The 25,880-nt window shown below is 39.3% G+C and overlaps 1 protein-coding gene and 1 non-coding gene across 4 annotated transcripts; both read right to left on the bottom strand.

Annotated features, from left to right (window-relative positions):
• Positions 1-2,598: 2,598 nt before the first annotated feature.
• On the bottom strand, positions 2,599-25,852 carry PPM1K (protein phosphatase, Mg2+/Mn2+ dependent 1K). 3 transcript variants are annotated; one of them, XM_025386518.1, is made up of 7 exons: positions 25,427-25,852; positions 19,163-19,661; positions 18,159-18,259; positions 9,653-9,818; positions 8,752-8,896; positions 5,867-6,001; positions 2,599-3,579 (listed from the first exon to the last, which is right to left on the bottom strand). In XM_025386518.1, the coding sequence occupies exons 2-7, from the start codon at positions 19,600-19,602 to the stop codon at positions 3,448-3,450; spliced, it is 1,119 nt and encodes a 372-aa protein (XP_025242303.1). In that variant the 5' UTR covers positions 19,603-19,661; positions 25,427-25,852; the 3' UTR covers positions 2,599-3,447. The 3 variants fall into 3 exon arrangements, with proteins under 3 accessions (XP_025242303.1, XP_025242304.1, XP_025242305.1); XM_025386519.1 differs by lacking the exon at positions 25,427-25,852 and adding an exon at positions 24,816-25,282; XM_025386520.1 differs by lacking the exon at positions 25,427-25,852 and having other exon boundaries at positions 19,163-19,779.
• Positions 16,215-16,318, bottom strand: LOC112625555. The gene has a single exon (XR_003119645.1). It is a non-coding gene; the product is annotated as a U6 spliceosomal RNA (small nuclear RNA).
• Positions 25,853-25,880: the final 28 nt, after the last annotated feature.

Raw genomic sequence — 25,880 nt, 5'->3', positions numbered from 1 at the left:
GAAGAATCGTTTGAACCCGGGAGGCAGAGGTTGCAGTGAGCCGAGATCATACCACTGTACTCCAGCCTGGGTGACAGAGTGAGACTCTGTCTCAAAAAAAAAAAAAAAAATATATATATATATATATATATATATATATATATATATATATATACACACACAAAATCTGTAACAAATGAACAGGTGATGGAGAACAGGACATCGATTACTTCTGAATCTATAAGGTACTTAATAACTTATACTTGTGGAAAATCACAATGACAACGAATATTTCACCAAATAGATGGTGGCAAATAGTTTGGCAACACATATTAGAAAGGTGATTTCTATACTACACATAAATGAAAGACAAACCCAACCACAATTGATGTTTTACTACATTAATGTAATTTACACTATACCTATACCCACATGGCAAATTCAGTTTTAACTGAAAAACTAGAGCAGTCCCTTTTTTTTTTACTACTATTTGCATATTTTCCAGTATCCTAATCCATGTATACTTATCTTTCATAGATTATAACAATCTACATTTAAAATTCCATTTTAATATTGTGGCATGAAAAATACAAACAACAGTACAGTATGTTTTATGCTTAGTCAAAGTTAACAGGCTCAGGGTTTTAAAATCTTTCCTGGATAAAGCAGAGTCAAGTCTACCCTATATCCCCCTCCTATAAATTCCTCTTTGTTGAATCTGGCAATCTCAGTGAGCTATGACTGCACCACTGCACTCCAGCCTGGACAACAGAGTGAGACTCTGTAACTATAAAAAACAAAAACAGACAAACTTGGCTATCTACCTCAATCCATCAATCACCCTCACGCCTTTGAACTTGACATCACTCCTAATCTTAGTTTTAAAAGTATAAGAGAGGAATAGTAAAGCATTCAAAACAAAAATGAAACCTACATATTTATTTGTTTATTTATTTATTTGAGATGGAGTTTTTGCTCTGTTGCCCGGGCTGGAGTGCAATGGCGCAATCTTGACTCACTGCAACCTCCGCCTCCCAGGTTCAATCAATTCTCCTTCCTCAGCCTCCCCAGTAGCTGGGATTACAGACACCCACCACCACGCCTGGCTAATTTTTGCATTTTTTGGTCGAGATGAGGTTTCACCATGTTGGCCAGGCTGGTCTCTAACTCTTGACCTCAGGTGACCCATCTGCCTTGGCCTCCCAAAGTGCTAGGATTACAGGCTTGAGCCACTGTGCCTGGCCAAAACCTGCATCTTTAGAAGGTCATTTTTGTGCATTAGTTTTCCTTTGCCTGTTGGTTTGGAAATTCTCCATGTTCCTAAAGGTAGCTTCCACATTTCTGTTCCATGAACTGATTAGAAAAAGCAAGATGGTTTCCCACTTTAGTTGCCTCCCTTTGGTTCCTCACCTCTCAGACAACAAACAGCATGTTGTAGTCTTTCCTGTGATGTTTTTCCTTCTTTTACCTAACTTCCCTTGAAAAAAAAAATCGAAATATTTATTTAGCACTTTTTTCAAAGGGTAATTCCTGATTAATATAGGCAGAAAAACTCAAGATTTATCTTCTTCCATTCCCAAAAAGGTAAGAAGATGTGAATATTTATATTGGGCCCTCTCCCTCCTCATACACTTTTACCTACAGCTTAAAGAAAAAAAAGTCAACTCAAAAAACAGTTGAAGGTATATACTACATCAACTTTTTCTTTTGTTTCTGCCACAAAATTCCATGTCATTCTTAAGATTCAGTATTTTTCTCACATCCTATTACTTTATATACAAATTGCCATATTGCAATTTTTAATCTATTTCCTCATCTGCTGATGATCACTGGGTCTCCACTATAAGAAAATTGCTCCTAGTTTGTCAAGAGTCCTTAAAAATAATATATCAATAATTTAAAACTGGTGAAAGAGCTATGCAAGATTGTTCCCTTTAGTTTTATATTACTCCAAAATATACATATGTACACATACCCACACATATAACAAATTTACATAGCTTGCAGAAATGAACTACAGATATAATTCCAAACACACATTTAGAAATTCATATTTTAACAGCAAACTTACATGCAGATAAAGAGAAGTATAGTTTCATACTTCCTAAGTTACACAGCAAGCTGAAATGGAGAATGTTTTCATGTTCATTTTAGATTTATTCTTTCTCCTAAGTCTTAGAAAATGAGCAAAAAGGAGACCTAAAACTCAAGCTATGTCTATAGCAGTATCAGTCAATGTAGTATTTTTACTAACAAATTATTCAATTGCTTACCCTATACAAAAAGTGATATACACATACTATAATACTATATACAAAACTCTGTTTTGTATATAGTATTGTATATACAAAATAGAGTTAGAGATAACAAATGAGAACTTTATACAAAATACTTGATTACGTCAGTATTTCACTTTTGGCCAGAAGACTCAGCCTGTGCATTCTTTTCTGATATTAAGGAAGTCACATTTTTATAGTATTCTTAACTACAGAAAAATAGGAATGAATGGAGGGGAGGGCTGATGACAGCTGAAATACACATTTATAAATATGTATACAATTTAGTAATGTCATATCATGTAAATTAATTTCTTTTCTTTCTTTCTTTTTTTTTGGGGGGGATGGAGTTTCGCTCTTGTCGCCCAGGCTGGAGTGCAATGGTGTGATCTGAGCTCACTGCAACCTCCGTCTCCCGGGTTGAAGCGATTCTCCTTCCTCAGCCTCCTGAGTAGCTGGGATTACAGGTGCCCGCCACCACGCCCAGCTAATCTTTTTTTTTCCATTAGAGACAGGGTTTCACCACTTTGGCCAGGCTGGTCTTGAATTCCTGACCTCAGGTGATCTGCCCACCTTGGCCTCCCAAAGTGCTGGGATCACAGGCATGAGCCACTGCGCCCAGTCAAATTGATTTCTTTTGCACGGTTACTTTCATCAGTAAGTGGTCCAGAATACAAAATATGGTAACAGAGAACTGTTTTCATACTTATTTCTTGGTACAGTTATTAAAAATAAAAACTTTCATTTTAGGATTAGCAAAGTCTAGAAAAAAAATTTTTTTAAATTTGGAGATCACATATTGAATAGCTGTCAAAATTCAAACTGACTAGTTTTGAAGAACTTCAAAAACGTGTTCAAATGAATAAAGAACAAAAATGATCAAAAGAAAACCATAGCTGCCTAAGAGTCTTAAAAATTATTAATGTGACACTCTCATCTCTCACCAAGTGTATCCAAACCACTTCTCATTTGCTCTTTCCATTTAAAGACTCACAGTAGCTTCACTACACATATATTTACACTGAACATGTACAGCTGACCATAAATATGATGAGCATTTATGAAAAAACTAAGTGGTTTACACTGACTTGTGTGCTGATCTAGTGAGTCAGGAGACATTTTTGAGTTTATCAGTTTCTTGACATGCTCAGTGAAAAACTGTTGCACAGAAACTTAAAGTCCCAGCTGGTAATCAGGCCCATCGTCCACTGGAGGCAAAGCTTCTGCTGAATGAGAAGTTGATTTCAGAGTTCTTATATTTTCCCCAGGCACCAAAAGGCACTACTACTGCAGTACTGTTATCCTCAGTACCGTACTGTATTGCCTGCAAGGTGTGGCAGGAAGAAAGAGAAAAACATTGGAAATCACAGTCTATACAAAGAGAAATCAGCCTTTCCTTCCCTTGGAAATACCCTTCCCCTAGAAAGTCAAACTGGTCTTATGTGCAGTCACTAACCTACTTATTTCACAATGGTTTGTGATTTTCACCCTGTATTAATGCCCACAAGGATTATTAAATTGCACATTGAATAACAGATGACCCAAAACAACCCTATTAACTACATTCTGCTATAGCAATTTTGGCAACAGAAACGCCAGTGGACTAAGGTGCATTGGTACGCAGCTCCTGAAAATGAAGACACATGTAAAGCATTTAGTGTAGGGAGTAACACATGGTAAGGACTTGATAATTGTTAGCTCTTACCAGCAATTCAATTCCCTTTAGGGAAATTTACCCTAACAGAATAAAAACCTTGGAAATTGAAAGACAAAAAAACTAGTCATAATCATAAGAGAAATACAAATGGCTAATAAGCCTATGCAAATAGCTAACTCCACTAACAAAGAAAAAAGACATAAATTTCTACACTAAAATTTGATTTTTCCATCTATTGAATATCGAATTGGTAAAAAAAAAATATGGCAAGAATTTGGAGAAACAAACTGTAGAACATGCTAGTGTAAACTGGTACAGTATTTCTGGAGGAGAATTTGGCAAACTTATTAAATGCTCTAGAACACTGTGTATTATTTCATCTGGAAATTTTATTTATTTATTGAGACAGGGTCTTGTTCTGTCACCCAGGCTGGAGTGCAGTGGCACGATCTTGGCTCACTGCAGCCTCAACCTCCCAGGCTCAGGTGATCTTCCCACCTCAGCCCTCCAAGTAGCTGATACCACAGGCATGTACCACCATGCCCAGCTAAGTATGAAAAATATTTTTTTTGGAGAGACTGGGTCTCGCCATGTTGCCCGAGCTGGTCTTGAACTCCTGGGCTCAGGCAATCTTCCCATCTCAGCCTCCCAAAGTGCTGGGATTACAGGTCTAAGCCACCATACCTGGCCTGAAAATTTTATCTCTAAGGGCTCAAGCAATCCTCCCACCTCATCCTCCTTCATACCTGGGACTAAACATGCATGCCACTGCACCTGGATACTATTTCTAAGAATTAAACCTATTGCCTGAAGGAAACAGATATGCAAAAATAGACATCAGAATGTTTATTACAGTGCTTCCTCTATAGTATGGAAAAAATAAACATAAACTAAATCTCTTGACCAGAGGAAATGTCAAATGAACTATGTATAAGAATAAAATGGAACACTATGCATTCACTACAAATTTCATTACCTTTGTGAATTAGAATGCAAATATCTGCAGGACAGGCAGCTGAAATTAGGAAAGAAGTGTTCATCCATGAAATTGGGCCTATTTCCTCAATTTCATGAACACCCTCTTTAGCACAGGTGAAGGCAGTAACCAAATGAATAATTCATGTATTATAATCATGTTTGCCCATCTAAGCAAATAATACTTTTAAAGTAAGGTCTATTATCTTAATTTGGGAAATGCAAAAATAGCTGCTGAATTAAAACATATCTCTAATACTTTAAATAATACAAAGCATAGTTTATGTTTTCTTTACTGGATATTACCCAGCTTTCTTCTAATTTTAGTTCTGACTGACACACAACCTCATCCCTATTTCTTTTTGTATTTTGGTTTATCTTTTCCACACACCCATTCTGAATAACCAGAAGGTGACTATGCTATATCCTCAAATTGGGTATTTGCTTGGAGCACTCTAGTTTAAAGGCCAAGCGGCTGGACTTGGGAACCTAGTTGTCTGGGTTTGAAGTCCAGTTCTGCAATTTAATAGTTTTGTGATTTAATAGTTCAGTGATAACTCTGTAGCCTCTGTCCTGTTTTCCTCATTTGTGAAAAGGGACAATAATAGCTCCAACCTAATAGGATTATTGTGATGATTACAATATATGTAATTGTACATACTGTACATTACATACAGTAATGAGTTAATACATATGAATACTGTCTGACACATAGCAAGTGATACATTAGTTTACTATTATTATAGTTTACTATTGCCATTACTATCATTTCAAGATATGTACAAAGCCAAAGAATAAACAAAACACATTTCCTTGGCATATTAAAATTTTAACTTGGGGAAATAATAAAAAATTTTATAATTGGAAATATTATGGAATCAAGTGTAAAATTCACTGCAACACTCAAAAGCTAAAACACAATGCCTGGACTGTCCTTTCCTTCTCCTTGGGACTTTTTCAGGCAGAAGCTCTGAGTCACCTGTTCAGTCACCGCATGGGCTGCTTCATTGGGATCATGGCACTGATTGACAAAGTCACAAATCTCTTGACTATTCACCATGAAGTTAATTCCATCTGTCGTGAGGACCAGGAAGCTGTCATCAGCATGATGTAACTGCAATCAGAACCAAATGCCTATGATTATAAGCTAGACTCTGCCTCAAAGATTTTATCTGTTTTGCTAAGTGGTCATCTGCAGAAGAGCTGATATGGTTTGACTGTGTCCCCACCCAAATCTCATCTTGAATTATCGCTACCATAATTCCCATGTGTTGTGGGAGGGACCTGGTGGGAGGTAACTGAATCATGGTGGTGGGTCTTTCCCATGCTGTTTTCATAACAGTGAAGAAGTCTCATGAGATCTGATGGATTTATAAAGGGTAGTTCAGGTGCACATGCTCTCTTTGCGCCACCATGTAAGACATGATTTTGCTCCTCTTTTTTCTCTTTTGTTTTTTTTTTTTTTTTGAGACAGAGTCTTGCTCTGTTGCCCAGGCTGGAGTGCAGTGGTGCGATCTCGGCTCACTGCAAGCTCCGCCTCCCGGGTTCACGCCATTCTTCTGCCTCAGCCTCCCGAGTAGCTGGGACTACAGGCGCCCGCCACCACGCCCAGCTAATTTTTTGTATTTTTAGTAGAGACAGAGTTCACCGTGTTAGCCAGGATGGTCTCTATCTCCTGACCTCGTGATCCACCCACCTCGGGCTCCCAAAGTGCTGGGATTACAGGCCTGAGCCACTGCGCCAGGCTGACTTTGCTCCTCTTTCACGGAACTTCCACCATGATTGTGTGGCCTCCCCAGCCATGCGGAACTGTGAACCCATTAAACCTCTTTCCTTTATAGATTACCCAGTCTCGAGTATATCTTTATTAACAGTGCGAGGACAGACTAATACATAGGCAAACAGTGAAAATGCAAAGCCTACACAATGGGCAAAAGTAGTAACATTTAGAATTAACCAACAAGGATAAAGCTAATATTTAGTTAGTAAAATACAAATAGCAGTTAAAAGCAGAAAGTAAAGGGTAAAGAAGTTGCAATCCTCTGAAATCCCATCACCAGAGGTAATCACTCCTAACAATTTAGCAAACACCCTTCAAGATATCTTGATTTAATTTCATAATTTAACATCGCAAAGGGAGAATCCAGATAGCCCAATGCTGAGAGGTAGCTCAATGTAATGGTTATGAGTGCTGTCTCTAAGGCCAGGTTTCTAGGATTTGAATCCTGCCTCTGTTACCTGGTTGGGTGAGTAGAGGTGCATTGACCTCTGTATGCTTTAGATTTTCCTTGAAAAATGGGGATAGTAGTACTTATTTTGAACAGAGCCTAGCACATAGTAAACTCTGCCTAAGTATCTGTTAGATAAAATGAAGTGGGATATATATAAGACACAAAGTGGGATATCTAGAGATTTGAAACCCTTCATGCAATTAATTAACAAGCGTTTGCTGCCAGTTTTGGACGCCTACACTATACTGTGCTAGGGACTATTATGGCTCAGGAGTTTGAGAGAAGTGTCAGCTCATGGACTGGGTGTGTGTTGGGGTGCAGTTCAGGACAATGAGGACACTGATTACTAGCATGCAAAGGATGCCACAGAAGTAGAGATGGGTGATTATTTGGCTTAGTGGAAAAGGGAAGTCAGGGCAGCTTCCAAGTGGAGGTGATGCTGATTGATTGGGTGCAGGTGATGCTGGCTGGGTGCAGGTGATGACTGATTGGGTGCAGGTGATACTGATTGATTGGGTGCAGGTGATGCTGATTGATTGGGTGCAGGTGATGCTGGGTGACTGGGTGCAGGTGATGTTGGCTGATTGGGTGCAGGTGGTGCTGGCTGGGTGCAGGTGATGACTGATTGGGTGCAGGTGATACTGATTGATTGGGTGCAGGTGATGCTGATTGATTGGGTGCAGGTGATGCTGGGTGACTGGGTGCAGGTGTTGGCTGATTGGGTGCAGGTGGTGCTGGCTGGGTGCAGGTGATGCTGCTTGGGTGCAGGTGATGCTGGCTGATTGGGTGCAAGTGATGCTGATTGATTGGGTGCAGGTGATGCTGGTTGATTGGGTGCAGGTGAGGAAGAACAGCAGACCATTCCACCAGGAGAATTCCATAGCTGGGGTGAAACAAAAACCTGACACTTCATACTGAGGGAAACCAAAATATTTCTCCCCCAAGTATTGAAGATTGCTAAAGTCAAGTCACTGAAAAGGCAGGGGTACAACTCCTCAGCCTCTACTTGCCCAGTGGCAGGACATCAATCCTTCTTTACTGAAGACAGCACTTGTTTACCGGTCCAGAGAAGGAACCAGCAGGCACCAGGAAAATCTGGGAACAGGTTTTACTATCTCCCCACATTTTCCTGACTTTTAAAAGACTGAAACTGTTCTCTTCTTTATCTTGTCACTATGCAGGATTTATGGCTCTTTATTTAAATACAATTTAAGCAAAGCTCCTAAGCCACTGCCTTGAGAGAGAAATACTTTTCACTGAGGACTTTCCCCGCACAATGGGTACAGCATGCGCAAATGTCTGTTTGTTGTTGTTGTAATTAATCTGACTTTTATTTTCAAGAAAGTGTCTCAACTAAGAACCACCTAAAAAGGGGGAAAAAAAGAATTTGTTTTGTCCTCTACAATATATTAGGCCAGAATAATAGCATCTTATTTTACCTGAAAAGTTTTTTAATCCTTCCATAAATTTAAAAATCATATAAAAATGATTTTTTAAATCATTTATTTGATAAATCAAATCTTCCCTTTTAAAAATCATTTGGCTTCAGTTAAGGCTTCCAAAAAGATGCAGCAGAGACATTCCTATATTCACTCTCTGCAGGTTTATCAAGTGTTTGCAGGTCCTTTCTTACCTTAATCCTCTTAGTTTCGGGTTCTGCTATGACACCGCTGGTTTTAAGGTCCAAATCTCCAATACTTCTTGTCATTGCAAGCCTGCCATTTACGTGAGGCTGCCCCAAACTATTCCAAGCTACAAAACCACCACATTTCTTGATCCTGTTAAAAGTTAAATGACAATGATATGATATGTAGAGAACCCTTTGGAAGGCTGAGGCGGGCGGATCACGAGGTCAGGAAATCAAGACCATCCTGGCTAACATGGTGAAATCCCGTCTCTACTAAAACACAAAAAGTTAGCTGGGTGTGATGGCTGGCACCTGAAGTCCCAGCTACTCGGTAGGCTGAGGCATGAGAATGGCGTGAACCCGGGAGGCCGAGCTTGCAGTGAGCTGAGATCCGGCCACTGCACTCCAGCCTGGGCGACAGAGTGAGACTCCATCTCCTCCATCTCCAAAAAAAAAAAAAAAAAGAAAACCAAGTCACTGTTAAACTTAACCATGACATTGGTTTTTTTTTTTTTTTTTTTTTTTTTTTTTTTTTTTTTTTTTTTTTGAGACGGAGTCTCGCTCTGTAGCCCAGGCTGGAGTGCAGTGGCCGGATCTCAGCTCACTGCAAGCTCCGCCTCCCGGGTTTACTCCATTCTCCTGCCTCAGCCTCCCGAGTAGCTGGGATTACAGGCGCCCGCCACCTCACCCGGCTAGTTTTTTATGTATTTTTAGTAGAGATGGGGTTTCACCGTGTTCGCCAGGATGGTCTCGATCTCCTGACCTTGTGATCCGCCCGTCTCGGCCTCCCAAAGTGCTGGGATTACAGGCTTGAGCCACCGCGCCCGGCCGACATTGGTTTAAAAACTATTATGAACTAAAAACATCATCCACATAGAATGATATGATGGATCAGTGGTGGTAGTACCTTTCTTTTTCATCTTTTCTTTCTGGAGTATGGTCAATGGTCAGCTTCATGGGTTTTCCTTTTCTACACAAAATAGCCCGGCTGTCCCCAACGCTGGCTACAACCAGTTCAATACCATCTCGCAATAGGGCTACTGTTGCAGTAGTCCCAGAGGTCAGAAGAGTTGCTACGAGTATTATGAACAAAAGAGTACAAGTTAGTGACAGTCAAATGATTGGATATGGAATTTTTATTACAAAATAAAACACAAGCATGATAAACTAATGCTGGAATAGATCATTCTAATTTAACTAGAGCTAAGCAAATAAAATGCAAATGAACTATGTAAGTAACAGCATGCAGAGAAACAAGTATTTAATTCAGTAACAAGGCTCCATGCAAACAGAAAGGTTGCTAACCTAACTTGGCAAACACTGCATCACTATCTACAAATGGCCTCTATTCATACCAAGTAGAGCTGACTTGAACTTATAACAACACCTTAATGGATATCTGGTGTCCGGACTGAAAGTACTAAAATTTAATTACGTTGACTATGATGGTGGGATGACTTAGGTCTACTTGAGCCCACTGAGGCAAGCTGACTTTTCCATAGTCTATGGATTTAGAAGGTTTTCTCTTCCATTTTTTACTCCTATCCTGTGAACATATTATCAGTTAGTAGGCTAAGTGAGATATGCCAAGGGTATATCATTTGCATATTCTACCTCTGTATGCTTCTAAAACTGTTTTAATTTTATAAATGTTCATCAAAAAATCCTAAAATAGTTACAGGCTCACATTCTTTTCTGTTTATCTTTGTCCTCCCTAGACATGAAACAAAGTTACAACCATCATTACAGGAGCAGAAAATCTGGGCGGGGAGTGGAGGGGAAGGTGGAGAATGAAGTTCATTCTAGTTTCTCATAAACTTGGTGTAGTTAATACTCCTAACTCCAGGAAGTTCTAATACAAAGAGACGGTCTTCAAACGCAGGGCAGTACTGCCAGCTGCAACTCTTGGAGTCCTGCTTAGGCCCAGAGCATCCCATGAATATGAATTTTCTCTAATAACAAATAAAATTAATTGTTACTAGGCTTGAGGTCACCACTGTTTTCTCCGTCAAACTCAGACTGCATTTCTGCATCTTCCTTTGATTTCTTCTAACAGTGTCTGCCCTAAGTTCTTTGTCATTTGTTAAAAATTGTTAATTTGCATTGAGCCTTGTCAAAAGTGAGAATATTGTGAAATTATGGGCTAAAAAATAAAACAAAGTAGAAGAAATTGGAAAAGATAACTTATTTAAAGCAGGTATTGTCTTTAGTAATACTCTCAACTCTTTAAAACATTCCAAAGATGACTTTGATTTTAAAAGTAGATTTAGGAAAAACGAAGTGCTACTGATTTGACTGATTAAGACTCAATCTTTCCAAGTTTTTTTTTTTTTCCCAAAAAGATAATTTTGAAAACTTTATCAGTAATGCATTGGAAGGAGATATATACATAAATAGATTTTTCCAATCAGTATATTAAAATGCCTGCTTTAATCAGAAAAGTAAGATGGAAAAGCATGAATAAACTCTACTTAATCTTTTACAGTCATGCTGAACTTTCTTGAGAAATAACATTTATAGTTGCACTATCTTTCCATTTTTCTCTTGATTTTGGAACTGTTGTGCCAATGTAATATTTCTGCAATGCTGAAAGACATATTTGTCCACCATATAACATAAATGTTTTAGCTTAAGTATTAGTGATATTTATATTACAAACGTTAACTCTTAACTTTAAATTACCCAAACGACTATACAGCAGTGGAGTCTTTACAGTTTGACTAGCTATAAATTTCAAATGATTTAAAGAGCCAAGTAAGGGAACACAGGCATTTATTCAGATGCTACCTGTCCTGGGAATTTAACATTCCTTCCCTTTGTTTAAACCATCTGCAATAGCTTTCTTTAAAATGGTTTATTATTGGCCACAGTAAAAGAGTTAAAATTTCATAAGTAAAAGTTTACTTATTTAGGTTTGTAATTCATGGCTATCACCTAGGAATTTTAAGAGTTTTGAGTTTTTACCAACCCAACTTCACAGTTCCAAAATCCCAGGATTTATAGGAAAGGCTTCAAAACTAACTGTCAATTCTGATTTGCTAAGCATTTAAGAATGTAAATATTGAATCAGCATTCATTTTCATTTAACATTTAACATGGAAGTAAAAATTCTCACTTTTTGCCCTAACAACAAAACTAGAAAACTAAGACATCTTTCAATAAGTTCTTAACACTCACTGGACAATTTCTACTGCAAGTCATCTCAACTAATGGGACAAAGAGATGTGGGAACCTTCCCGTAGTCCAGGCTAGGAACCGCTGGACTCCTTCACCTGGGACAAAATTAAGCAGATCTCTGTTTCCACTGAAGCCCAGCATATAGTGTCCACGGGCTCCAGGTCTAGAGCTGCTGACCAGGCACAGTTCTCTGCCACAAATAACACGCACAGAGGCAAATAGGAATTTCACCCAGGAATTGTGCTCAAACATTACAAACCTGCAACACAAGGGAAAGCAGAGAAAGAGCTGCAAAATAAGGGAAGGGTTTTTTATTTTGGTGAAAATTTAACTAGCAAATTATATAATATTCCAGGAGATGCCAAATCAATTATTCCAAAACTCAGTTTGTTCCAGTTGATGGTATTTTGTAGTTGAGTCTATTTTTCCATCACAGGGTAACATTTCTTTCTTAATTTTGTGGTTTCTAAGGTTGAAAAAACTGTATAAAAATGTATCTGTACCAAGACACACAAATGGTGACACAGACATACATTTAACACACTCACAAAAACACTCATGCATATACACATTCACTGAAATAGTTGGTCTTAAACACAGTAAATCACTACCTTTACTGAGTTAAAAAAAAATGCACTGTAAATTTGTTTGGTAGCAATATCAGAATTGTCTCAATAATAGAAAGGTAAATCTACAGTTACAGCATGGAAGAATTTGTATCTGACAAACAGGATGTAAACTACAGTATACCACCAAATTACTGGGACTTAAATATATATCCAGAAGAAATCAAAGCACCTGCTATACCAGATACAAGGAGTAATGCATTTATTAATGGTGCTTAATGCAGAGATTTAGCACCTAGAAGGCAGTTTTGAGTAGAATGATTAATTTAAATTCATTGTTTAAATAAAGGCTAGTGAGACTCAAGTTTATAATTTTATATAATTCACAAAATGGGTATTTCTGCAGCTCTCTCTTTCCCCCAGTGTTGCAGGTCGACACATCAAAAGAAAAATGATCAAGATTTTGAATGCCAACATAAAGAGCAAAAGCTATATTTTTCAAAGTATAATGACCCCTAGTAATTACTCAATTGTATAAATAATACTATGTATAAACCAATACAGTTTCAATATTTATTAAAAATGGGCGTTCTAGACTCATGACTCATGAACACCAAAATCAAAGTAATGAGCTGAAGCAGTAGCAGCACAATAAGAACATCTCATCAACACTCTCCCTATTTGTTCTTCTTTTGACTGTCCCGGCATAGGGGATTCAAAAATGCTGTGTTTACAGCCCTGGTTCTTTTGTAGTTTAATTCTTTCATAAAGAGGTCACAGGATATGAGGAACATAAAAGTTTCTGGTGAGACTCATAATGCCATCAATGTCCCCCACTCTGAATGTCAGAGCGAGTCTTCTCTTTTTGTTCCATTTGTCCCTTTCGGAACTTTGTTGCTTTCAAAGTTTAAGCAATCTGGAAACACTCTGAAGAGCTTATAGGAAATACAGAATTATAACCTAATTTTCTACCATCTAGTTTGTTCTAAGTGGCTATCTGTTTATAAACAACAGACTGGTGGGATATCATCCGGATTTACTGGCTGCTTTTATTAATTGTAAAAGTAGACAATACTGGTATAAATTGAATTTAAAAAATTAAAAGATGGTGATGAAATTTGCTACTGATAACTAAGGACAGGTTTAAAATGCTTTAACAAAAAAGCAATAAAAATAGCTGACAATTTCTTAAGGGCAAGGGAATCTTGTTCTTGCCATTTCTTGATAAGTGGCATTTTGATTTTATTCTTTTCAAAATATCCCCAGCTACAACAGTAAATTATTTTATTCTACTCAAACGATAAGCTTTTATTATATTTTACAGATCAGTCATCCAGGACATGCTGCATCTGTGGTTGGCATCGTCTCATTTTTGAAAGGACTGAATGCACATAAAAGTCTCTTGCCCACGCTGAACTTGCACATGCTTGGGAGAGAAGAGCTCTCACTAAGCGTAACTTGAATGTGAAATTGCTTGGGCAACAGCAGTGCCGGGCAACAGCAGTGCCATTCAACAGTAAATATTTTAAATGTTAATAAGACAATTTGAAGTTCTTTATGTAGCTGTAACAGCTTTGGAATTGAAGTTGAGAAGAGACAAGAATGTTTTAATTTCACTTAAGGAAGTTAATATGGTATTGATACAGGAGCTAGAAATAAATTATTTAGGCAGATAGTAAGGGTAAAGGAGTCCTTGGCAAGGCTTCCTTTGTAACAAAAAGCAGCCTCCAAACCATTTCTTTTCTAACAAAGAGCAACCTGAAAAATTGAGCTACAAACATAAATAAGCAAGCTGGAAGCTTGCGCAGGTGAATGCCAGCAGCTGTGCCAATAGAAAAGGACTACCTGGGCTGGGAGTGATGGCTCACGCTGGTTATCCCAGCACTTAGGGAGGCTGAGGCGGATGGATCACCCGAGGTCAGGAGTTAGATTCCAGCCTGACCAACATGGCAAAACCCTGTCTCTACTAAAAATACAAAAATTAGCCAGGCGTGGTGGCAGGCGCCTGTAATCCCAGGTACTCTGGAGGCTGAGGCAGGGGAATCACTTGAACCTGGGAGATGGAGGTTGCAGTGAGCTGAGACTGCGCCATTGCACTCTAGCCTAGAGTGAAACCCTGTCTCGGAAAAAAAAAAAAAAAAAAGAAAGAAAGAAAGTAAAAGAAAAGGGCTACCTGGGGCCAAGTATGTTCAATATGCTCCATCTTCCCTTTTCTTTGTCACCATGTGTACAGTAAAGAAATGGGCAACATGGCACTGGCCAGGTAGAGAACCCATCTGCATAAAAAAAGATTAGGGTGGCTGTGGCCAGATTATTGAACGCTCTGCAAATTGCACACCTAGCCCTAACCAGTTTTTTGTGTGATATGCAAATGGCATACCTAGCCCTAACCAGTTTTTCGTGTACTATGCAAGTGGCACATCTGGTCCAACCAATCTTTTGTGCCCTATGTAAATCAGACACTGCCTCCTCAAGCTCACCCATAAAGCCTACTGTACTTCACCATGGACTAGAAATCTGTTTGGGGCCCCTCTCTTTGAGGAGAGAGCTTTTCTCTTTCTTTCACCTATTAAGTCTCCACTCTTAACCTCACTCCTTGTGTGTCCTCGTCCTTGATTTCCTTGGCATGAGACAATGAAACTCAAGTATTACGTCAGACAAACAATGCTGCTTCAGTAGGACTGAGGGGCGCGCCTCTCTTTTATACCTAAAATCTCAACATTAGTGATTCACTTCTATGGTTTAACTAAGCCTTTTTCAGGTGTCTGCTAATTAAAATTCAAATCCACCCAGGAGTGACAGCTCATTAAAATGCATATATTTTATTAATAATTTGATTAAATCAGCTATGTGATAATCAAAGAAAAAATTACAGTGACTTCAGTGAGAAAGAGTAGGCAGTGGAGATCTCAGTTCAATCCAAATAATTATTGAGTACCTGCCAGGTTCTATGCAGGGTGCTGCACACTGGAGATTCAAAAATGAATAAGCCACAGTCCTTCACCTCACAGGAAGGGTTCAAGAGGAGGGGAAAGGGGTTAATACTAAAAGAGAAAAGATGAAAGAAACTGGAGAGGGTAAACTGCACTTACTACAAAATTTTGTTTCACTGGCACTGGTCCTATCTATATACATAGGCTGAAAAGAATATTATCCACTCTTATAATACTGATACTGCTTCAGTTCTTGCTAAAAACCAAAGTTTTAAACTTAAATAATAACTTTGAAATATAAAATGACATTTTAAAATATCCACAAATTGAACAGTTACACAACATATGGCATTCTATCTTTAGTGGCTTTAATGTATTTGATAAAACAGGCCCTAAATATCAAAAGACAATTTTTGCCATCTTTGAAGGCTTTGGCAACTTATTAAGAATAAAATTTTTAAATGTTCTCAAAACACTAATTTTTAAAAAACACAGACCAATAAGAATATATACAAAATAAGATTTAATAACAAAATAAAATTTTAATAACAATTTAACAAAATAAGATTTAATAACAATATTATAATAGACTTTTTCTTATAGTACACACTAAGAGCACCATCCTGTCTTGCTCCATTATACTTTCAAACAAATTACCATTATAAGAAAAATCCATTTTAAAATATCTTAAGAATGTTCTGGGATCATTACCTCAAAGCATATGACAGAGGAATTAAATTAAATAATGAATTTTAATTTCTTTATTACAAATGAATTAATTTTATTAAGAATAAAAAATATGGAATGCTTCCTGCACTTGTGTGCCATCCTTACACAAGGACCATGCTGATCTCTGTATCATTCCAATTTTAGTGTAGGTGCTGCTAAAGTCAGCATATGAATTACATTTTTGTGATTAATTTCTTTACACGGCTGTTTAATTGTTTTTGTGACAAAGGTATCTTTAGAAAGTTTATTTTAAGATAGGCAAGTTAATAAAATTTTTTAAGTTCAAAATTCTATTGAGTTATACTTTATTCAACAATAAAAGGAGTCCTGTCATATTTTACATCAAGTCAATCACTGTTTGGTTTAAGCATCTACATTGACTAGATACTTTTAAAAAAGGCTGATGGCACCGAGAAGGTCAGTGTTTTTGGTTGGTGGTCACATGCCTGGGATAAATTTGGACATTCTTATCCAAAAACCTTGCCGAGTAAGCTGCAGCTATTTACAGAACAGCTGGGGCACACCACTGGCACTACAGTCAATAAACATTGTGGGGTGAGACATAGCCAGACTCACAGCCAACTTGGTTAATATGAAATAAGAGCGTACCAAAATTCAGGAAGTAATAAAAATAAAACTGTAAGAAAACATTCTATTTCCTCTTCTCCTTCATGTGTTTTAACTATTTGGAACAAGAGCTAAATCTTATGCATAAAGTTTACCTCTTTCAACTTCTGTCTTCTTAAAGGTAAGGATCCAGTTGAAAGAAAAAAAAAAAATTCCAAAGGAATGAGAGAAAAGAAAATGGGCCTAAATAATCTACAAACTGGAAAACATATCCCTGAACAGAGTGGACTGTAATGCTTTCCTGAGGACTGTGATAGTAAGGTTCTCAAAAAAACCTCAGGAAAAATCTCAAGATGGCAAATAGAGCCATCCCAGAGTTACTTTCTCCTTTCCTCATGAGAGGAGAGAGAGAATGCTGGTTGTCAGGAAAATCTCAGTCCTAACTCTGAACTGACCTTGACCATTCTAATCTTCAGTTCCTTCACTATGAAATGCAGAGAATCTCTATCCTTATGTATTCCAACTGAAGACGGTGAAAATGACATTTCTGTGGTGCATGTGGTTTTTTGTTTTTTGTTTTTTTTTTAGAAAAGGATGAACCAAATATAGATCAAGATTACTGCATGATTCATTTTCAAATCATTTACAAGGTTACATGCACACATTCATTTCGCTGGTACAGAAATTTTCAGGATTAAATTTAACAGCAAAAGATTTGAGGCTAGCTAACTAGAAAACATTTGCTGTATTTTCCTGAAATTGCTTTGATAAATTTAGTCAAAACCAGAAACATTTCACTTTCAAAATTTAAGGACATGCAGTATACACAAAATTTTAAATTCAGCTAGCATGCCCTTATGCTGAAAATATCACTAGTTACCAGAGGAAAGCTGCAAGATTGAGCTTTTCAAGAAGTGACAGAAAAATATTTTCCTTCTAATTATCCAAATTAGTGCATATTAACCATTGTCTTTTTCTATTTAGGACCTATTTGCAATTTTCTTCTTGTTGGACAATGACTATCCTAGCTAGATGTGATTACCCTGTAGTGTATTTCAGCACTTGGTCACCAGATCCATCTAAAAAAAACAAAAACCCAAAACAAAACTCATAGTATGGGCATTTTGTCCATAAAATGAGCAAACAGATTAAACATTTTTTAAATCTTTTAAAAACTAAAGTACAACATCAGAACTGTTTTGGGGCTTCTCTTTCTGAAGAACTCTCCAATATATTTCATTTAAAAGTGAGGTATTAACATTAATTTGGATTCCCAATGGCATTTAATGTGAATCTTCATATAAACTCATTTCTATATAAATCCTTACAAACAATTGTACATTAAAATCCCCTCCCCCAGAGGACTTAAATTGTTGCCTTTTTACTCCTCCCCCACCCTACATACTCCCTAGGACCCAAGAAATGTGACAGTTTTACATACCATCAGCAGACAGGCGGGCATGACTCGAAAAGGCTTTATCTATTTCTAGAAAAGCCAAGATCAACACAGTTTCCAAGTTCTTCTCCTTAGGAAGCAAATCGCTTTGTGGGGAGGAAAAAAAAGAGCCTCAAATAATCATTTTACAATAGGTTTCTCTCCTCACTGTTACTCTAGCTAGCAGTCATTCCACACAATGGGCCTCATGATTTTCCAGTCAAATGCTGAAGACTTACTGGCTAAGGAATACTTATTGAGAATCCACTAAGTATCAGGCACTGTGATAAGCTTTTAAGGGCACAAAAATCAAAGTCCAAGTCCTTGTCCTTGAATAATTAATCCTCAGTACCACAACTCTGAGAGGTCAAGAGCTCCTTCCTATTATGAGTTCTTTCGTGGAATGAGGTATACACAGGAAGTCAAGAAATGGTCACTGGGAAGTCAAATATAGTCACATGGTCATAACTCCATCACATGTTCTCCCTCTTTCGATTTTAGCAGTAATGTGATCCTCAAAAATGCATTAATAATAGTTGAAGTAAATAAACTGAAGAGCTCCAAAATGCCTGCATTAAATGCATTTTTTCCACACTAATGCCAATCATCCAAAGCTATTTTCAACAAGTCAAGTATTCAAAGCTATTCACACCACTTGAAACAGTAATTACCATTCACTGAGGCACTTAGACGTCCTACACTGATAGGAGTAAATGCTTCTCATAGGTTATCTTGTGTACATTATGCCACTTCACTTAAAATAATCACAAATTAAGTGCTATAAATTTTGGTTAATGCTTTCCCCAGGGGAGTTGTTAAAACATGCATTTCTGAAATTGTGATAACCATAAGAAATAAATGGCACACTTAACTACTGCTCATTCATGAAGCAGCAGCATGCAATCACTCAAGTAACTATGTTTACCCTGGAAGCCTCAGTCAAAGGGTGAAAGTTTAAGTAGGAAGCATGGGGTAACTGCAAAGTCAGGAGTTAAAGTCATTGTACATACATAATACATTTCTCCATGTGGGTATGACAGAAATCAGCTGCTGCAGGTCCACCGTGTCCATCATACACTGCAAAGTACAGGACCTCATCTGTCAGCTGAGCGAAGTCAAATCGATCTTCATTCTCTTTCCGTTTGCCAATCTGTGAGGCGCACCCCACATTTTCCAAGCTGATTTTGGGAATTGGCTTGCCATACTTAATGCTGGGTGGCAGCAGAATTGGCTCATCAATGCGGTTATCCCAGATCCCAAAATTGTCCCAGGTAGCTGGACTCCCACTACCATCTGGGTCAAACCGAGAACACCTAGGCTCTGAAGTGGAGCTGTGGCACGTGGGTGTCACCCGCCTGTCGTCCTGCAGCAGGCGGGAGCTTAGCAGCACTCTCCTTCTCACCTGGTTCCCACCACTTCTGACCAAAGTAATTAAGGCAGCTGTTGACATAACTCAGCTCCAAAGGACTCAGTGATGAGGGAAAGGTCAATGGAACAATAATGGAATGTCTTCAAGAAAAATGATGCAAGTTGCAGGGGACAGAGGGAGAGAGGGGGAGAGGAGGAGAAGAAAAGGGGGAGGGAGAGAGAGAGACCATCAGAAATTTTGAATATAACTGATATGTCATCAAATATTACCAAAAATGAAGGTCATAAAGGATTTGACAGAAAATACATATATTTATGTTCTATATTGGGTGGGCATCCAATAGCCTACTTCTAAGAACAGTGGATCAAAAATGAATCGATTTTCCTACCCCATTCACAGCATTTAAATTCTATTAAAATTTGATGGTGTGCACGTATACAGAACATGTGTCTCTTAAACTTGAACCTGCAATCACTTGTTAAAATGTAGGTTCTGACCCAGTGGCTATGAGGTGGAGTCATTCTGCATTTCTAACTAATACCCTGGTGATACGGAAGCTGCTTGTCTGCAAGTTACACTTCCAGTAGCAAGGACACAGAATTTAGGTATAAATAAATATACTTCCCTTCATTAACTCTATTGCTTTCAAGAAAAGGTAGGGGTAAATATTAACAATAGCAACAAAGTCTCTTCAGGAAAAAATAACAGGCTAACAGAATACTTAAAATAGTTCTGTTTCCAAAGAATGGCCAAGTTTTAGCAAAAACATAATCTAGGATAAATCTAAGTTTTATTTTAAGATTTCTCAACCTACTAAACTTTACATACTATATTACTATGGTAAATATAAATTGGTGTGCAAACACCCCAGAGGCACAAAGATAAGCCAGTTTCAATGCTCCCCTTCCTGGTAGACTCTCTCACTAGGAGGGTGTGTGGGTGTGATCTCAGGAACCTGGCAGCACTGCATTTGTGACTAGCAGCCCTGATTTCTGAACAAGTGAACTATGTATTTACATTCACAACTGCAGCTCTCCTTTCCCCAACCCTAGCAACCCACCAACACTCGAGACTACACTTCTTTGAAACTATTACTTTATACCCCCATTTCTGGACTCCACCCCGAAACTCAATCCTAAAGCCTCTCTTGGCATTACAGGGTGTTATTCCTACCTGAATGGGAAATTCCTACCCCACTGCAGGTAAGGTTATTTCTGGGAATTTTCCATACAAATAAAAAATCTGTCTCCATAGGATTCTGTTCTATTACTTTATTCATTTAAAATCAACTTAAAAAGGTGGCAGAATACTAAGATTTGATGATGTTGGTGGATGGTCTACAGATGTTATATTATTCTCAATCCTATGTTTATATTATTTCACAATAAAAAATGAACTTGAAAAAATGTATCTTTCCAAAAGGTATAAACATACACAAATGAAACCAGCTTGAGTGCAGTTATGAGAAAATGCACTACAGATTTCAAACAATTACTTTCAAGTGAATTTTTGGAAATCAGTCTAGCTATGTATAGGGAAGGCCATTACTTCTTTTGATGGGTAAAACAGGCAAAAGAAAGAATAAGGTTCCAAAGAACATCCTTAGACATTTATTTGTTTTAATTTCTTGTAGAGATGGGTTCTCACTTTGTTGTCCAGTCTGCTCTTGAACTCCTGGCTTCAAGTGATCCTCCCACCTCAGCCTTCCAAAGAATTGGAATTACAAGCATGCACCAGAGAGCCTGGCCTCAATCTTTAGATATTTAAGCAATAAAAAATATATGAGCTCTGCCACCACAGAATTTAGAATAAAGATGGCCACCAAAACAGTAATGTATCATCAAAGACTTAGGAAGTCACCCCTTCTTGGCCTTTTGGCCAAGATCCTGCATATAAGGCTGAAATTCATTTCTTTATAAGACAACATTGGTGGGGGGTTGGAGAGTGGCAGAGACACAGCATCTCTGGTTATTAAAGAGAAGTAACATGGCTAGACTTGTACAGGCTAGACCTGTATAGGCTCACACCTGTAACCCCAGCACTTTGAGAGCCCGAGGCAGGCAAATCACTTGAGGCCAGTAGTTGGAGACCAGCCATTGACAACCTTGCAAAACCCCGTCTCCACTAAAAATACAAAAATTAGCTAGGCATGGTTCCGCATGCCTATAGTCCCAGCTACTCAGGGGACTGAGGTGGGAGAATTGCTTGAGCCCAGGAATTTGAGACTACCCTGGGCAACATAGTGAAACCCCATCTCTACAAAAATGAGGTGGACGGATTGCTTGAGCCTGGGAGGTGGAGGCTGCAGTGAGCCAAGATCACACCAGCGCACTCCAGCCTGGGCGATGGAGCAAGACGCTGTCTATTTAAAAAAAGAAAAAGAGAGTGAGAGAGAGAAATAACACATTCCATTGCAAGAGATGTTTGTTCTTTTGCTTCTAATTGAGAGCTAGATCTTATTCAGCAACAATTATGGATTCAAACCAGCAATGGTGTGTTAAAAAAAAAAATTTATAAAACCAATTATGTTAACTACAGGTGATGAATTGAGATTTCAAACTATAATACAATCTACCAGGTAATAGATGTACTAATTATTTGGCGATAATTCCCAAAGCAGTTTTATATCATATAGGGAAAAAAAAGAAATTTAAATAAATACATTTATTAGAAAATATTCATATTTGAAGAGTTAACTTGAGATTAGCAAAATACTATTGTTTTGGCTTCAGTCTGAAAGGAGATATGCCATATTCAGCCTCAGGCTACTTTGCAGTCATGCACCTACTTTAAACCAGAGTTCTGGAATTACAAATAAATAAATATTAAGGTTTTTCTGCAGCCCTTCTAGTATATTCTTGCCTTTTTATCTCCTTTTATCCTCCCCCCAATTTTTTTTTTTAATAATAAAGTAGAACTGCATTCTAACAGAGAACAAATATCAACTGGAAACATTTTTAAGAAATCAGATAAAATGCAAATTGAGCACTTTCTGTAAGGTTAAAAACCTGCATATTTTAAAATCAATCATCAACCTGGCATCCTTCCTCGTGTATTGTTTCTATAATCAGCTCAGAAAGCAGGCAGTCATAGGAAAACACCTACTTTAAGACATATTATTGACAGAGATGAAATATGACCCAGATATATAGCTAGTTCATAAAAAAAAACAAACAAAAAAAACAGGTCAGCATCGCTTAGGTAAACAAGAGATGTTATGAAGTGACTCCATGTCCTTTTCCATCTGCAATGTAACTAAATCATACCAATCCCCTCCATATTCCCTAAGAAACAATTCAAAGGCAGCTGGAGTTCCCAAAGTAAAAAACAACTTTGAATTAAACCTGCACATTAAGAAAACTTTCCTCCTCTAGAGCTTCAAAATCGGGATCTGCCATCATAGACCCCACAGCTCTGCTGATGCCCATAGAAATGACTATGCTTTGACGAGCAAGGCAAGGGTAGTAGAACTTGTGATGTGAAAAACGAAAACCTTAAGGAAAAAAAAAAGCAATCAGTGTTCTCTACAACAAAAGAGTGGAGAACAAATTAGCAAACATCTAAGAATTGTCTTTGTCAGTTCAGCAATTAAAAATTGGAATGAGTTCATTATTCTGCAAACTAAGAGAGAGAAGGAATCTTTTCAAGTAAGCAGGGGAGATTTAGCTCAATCTTTTAATGGGAAAACATGGCTACTTTATTTTTATAAACCATTTTAACATTATATTCAATCTTTGGAAGTCAAGTCATCCAAGAGGAAAGCACTGTCTCTGGCAGGAAGGTGTACTGGATTTGAGTTAAACTGTTCTTGTACGTTAAAAGCAGGTCAAAAGGGCAGTTAAAGCACATGCTAACATTATTCGGGAGTTCTAAACTTCTGAAACCTGCTTAGATTTTATCCCTCTAGAAAAAATATTTTAAGAAAGCATTCCTATCTGCCCATTATGAAGTGGCACTTAGGTATCTACAACTTCCACAATGAGAACACAGCCATTTTAAATATTCTTAAACCAAGTATTTACTTATCGACCTTTTTAGAAAATCAATTAAAGCATCCCAGTGAATTCAAATAGTATGGAAATTTCCAGAATGTGTTTCAGCTAATTTGGACCCCAATACCTTCTTTATCAATACCCTGCTAGGAGGAAGGGAAAGAAAATTTACTGCTTTACCTGAGGGAAAAAAAGAAAAAAACAATAAAAACTCCGAAGGACTCCCCTTAGGTTTAATGTGAATATTTCTATGTCCAGATATGTGACTGGAGAAAAGTGCTGAAATGTGACCAGAGAAAAGTACTTAGTATTCTATTCCCATAGATACCTTTTCAGACACATTAGTAAATATGCATACAAGCCACAGACTGTATCCCAAACCTGTAACTTTATAATGCCTTTGAGAACTTTCCTTCACAGTCTATTATGTCACTAGCCACTCTCCTCTCTTGTTTCCTCGTCTCTAAGGACTCCAGTCAAGGAAGTTGCCTGGGTGATTAGCAGTAATGACTAAGGTTGCAAGAAAAAATCATTAGCGAGAACTCACTACTCAAATATTATAACTAAAGTATTCTATCAGGCACACACACTCACACATGCTGCTCTTCTTCCTGTCACGGCTGCTTAACTAGAATACCACGGACCATGGCTGTTTTTCTTTTTCTTTCTGTGACAGGGTCTCGCTCTGTCGCCCAGACTGGAGTGCAGTGGTGCGATCTCGGCTCACTGCAGCCTCGACCACCCAGGCTCAAGCGATCCTCCCACCTCAACATCCGGGGCTGGGACCACAGGCACATGCCACCACGCCCGGGTAATTTTTTGTATTTTTTTGTAGAGCCGAAGGTTTCGCTATGTTGCCCAGGCTGGTCTCGAACTCCTCGGCTCAAGCCCGCTTTGGCCTCCCAAAGTGCTGGGAGCCACTGCGCCCGGCCTCATTGCTCTTTTTCATGGTCAGTGTAATCTGTCACTTGAGTCGCCCATTCTGAAACCTAAGGACCACTTCATTCCTCTGCCCTGACGGAAGGAACCTAAGAGGCCATGCTGCACGTTAATAGTGGGAGGCTCAGAAAAGCCAGTGGAGCTTTAGAGACTGCAAATTCCCTGGCTACTTCCACCTGGAACTTCTTTGTCACCTCCGATGAATTCTCTCATCTACAGAAAGCGGCTGCTGAAAAAGACATCACCAGCTACAAGGCCTTGAGTACTACAATGCTCCCCGCACAAAGTAAAACCCAAGTCTTCGGATGAAAACCAGTCGGGGCTGTGCATCCTTCCCGATGCCAGACCACCTGAAAAGCTCACCTGTGGACAGCTCAGGATCCTGGGCTCGGCTCGCTGGCCCTGACAGGCTAGTGGCCAGGGTGGCACACGGCGGGAAGAACACACGCCCGGCTGCCTGCCTGCGAAGCCCTGCAGATGGTTGGGCTCCCTCGGCACCTTCCGCCGCCAGGTCTCCGCCTCCCAACCTCCCTCTGGGCGTACCGAGCCCGTTGTCGCCACGTTTCCCTCGCCCGGGTGGCGACACGGCGCCCACCCCGTAGCATCCTCGCTTCCGGAGCCTGGGGCAAGGGTCTCCAGTCCCGGCCCACCGACCCTGCCCTGCTGGCGCCGCGCTGGCCCTCCAGCCTGCGGCCACATTCTAGGCCAAGCGCAGTCTGGGCTGCAGCCAAGCTGGGCCCCGCCCCACCCCGACTAGCTGCTCCTGACCTCCAAAGGGAAGAAAGCGGCGCTCTGAGAACCCAGAGAGACCGCCGGCCAAGCACCGACTCGGGGGGCGGGGGAACGGAAACCGACGTCTCCCCTTCGCCCTCCCGGGAAACCCTTCTCCGTTTACTCTCCATTCCGCGACCGCCAATAAAGAACAGAATACACGGTTAGCAGAAATAAATGAATTGCACTCTCTAGGCTCTTACCTCTGGATGGCTATGTCCCTGAAAAATGTTTTAATTAGCTAACGGAGGGCGGGGAAAGGGCTTTCTAGGTCGGTAAATAAGAGTGCCTTCTCCGTTGTCTCGGATCTCCGAAGCAAGCAGTCAAAGCGGCCACTGCCTGGCCTGCTGGAAATTCTCGAAAATTTTTGTCCCGCAGTTGACCAGATGGAGAGGGAGAAGTCTGTTCCCGCTGACTGACAGCAGATCCAGCCAGTCGGCGCTAGGCGAGACGGTTGGCCAGCTGCCTGGGCCCTCGATCGCAGCCAATCACAGATGCCGGTGGGAACGAGCCTCCCCGCGGCTGCTATTTGACTTCGCAGTCTTCTAGCTGCGTGGCGGAACGACATCGCCCTGGGCCAGTGGTGGCTCGCGGCGGCGCCCCGCCTTCCCGAGGTTGGCTCCCCAGCCAAAGAGGGGGCGCGCTTTGCGGTGGGTG

This window comes from Theropithecus gelada, chromosome 5 (genome assembly GCF_003255815.1).
Source record: "Theropithecus gelada isolate Dixy chromosome 5, Tgel_1.0, whole genome shotgun sequence".
Lineage (NCBI taxonomy): Eukaryota > Metazoa > Chordata > Mammalia > Primates > Cercopithecidae > Theropithecus > Theropithecus gelada.
The sequence above is the reverse complement of the archived record's forward strand: the minus strand, read 5'-3'. Positions and strand labels throughout refer to the sequence as shown.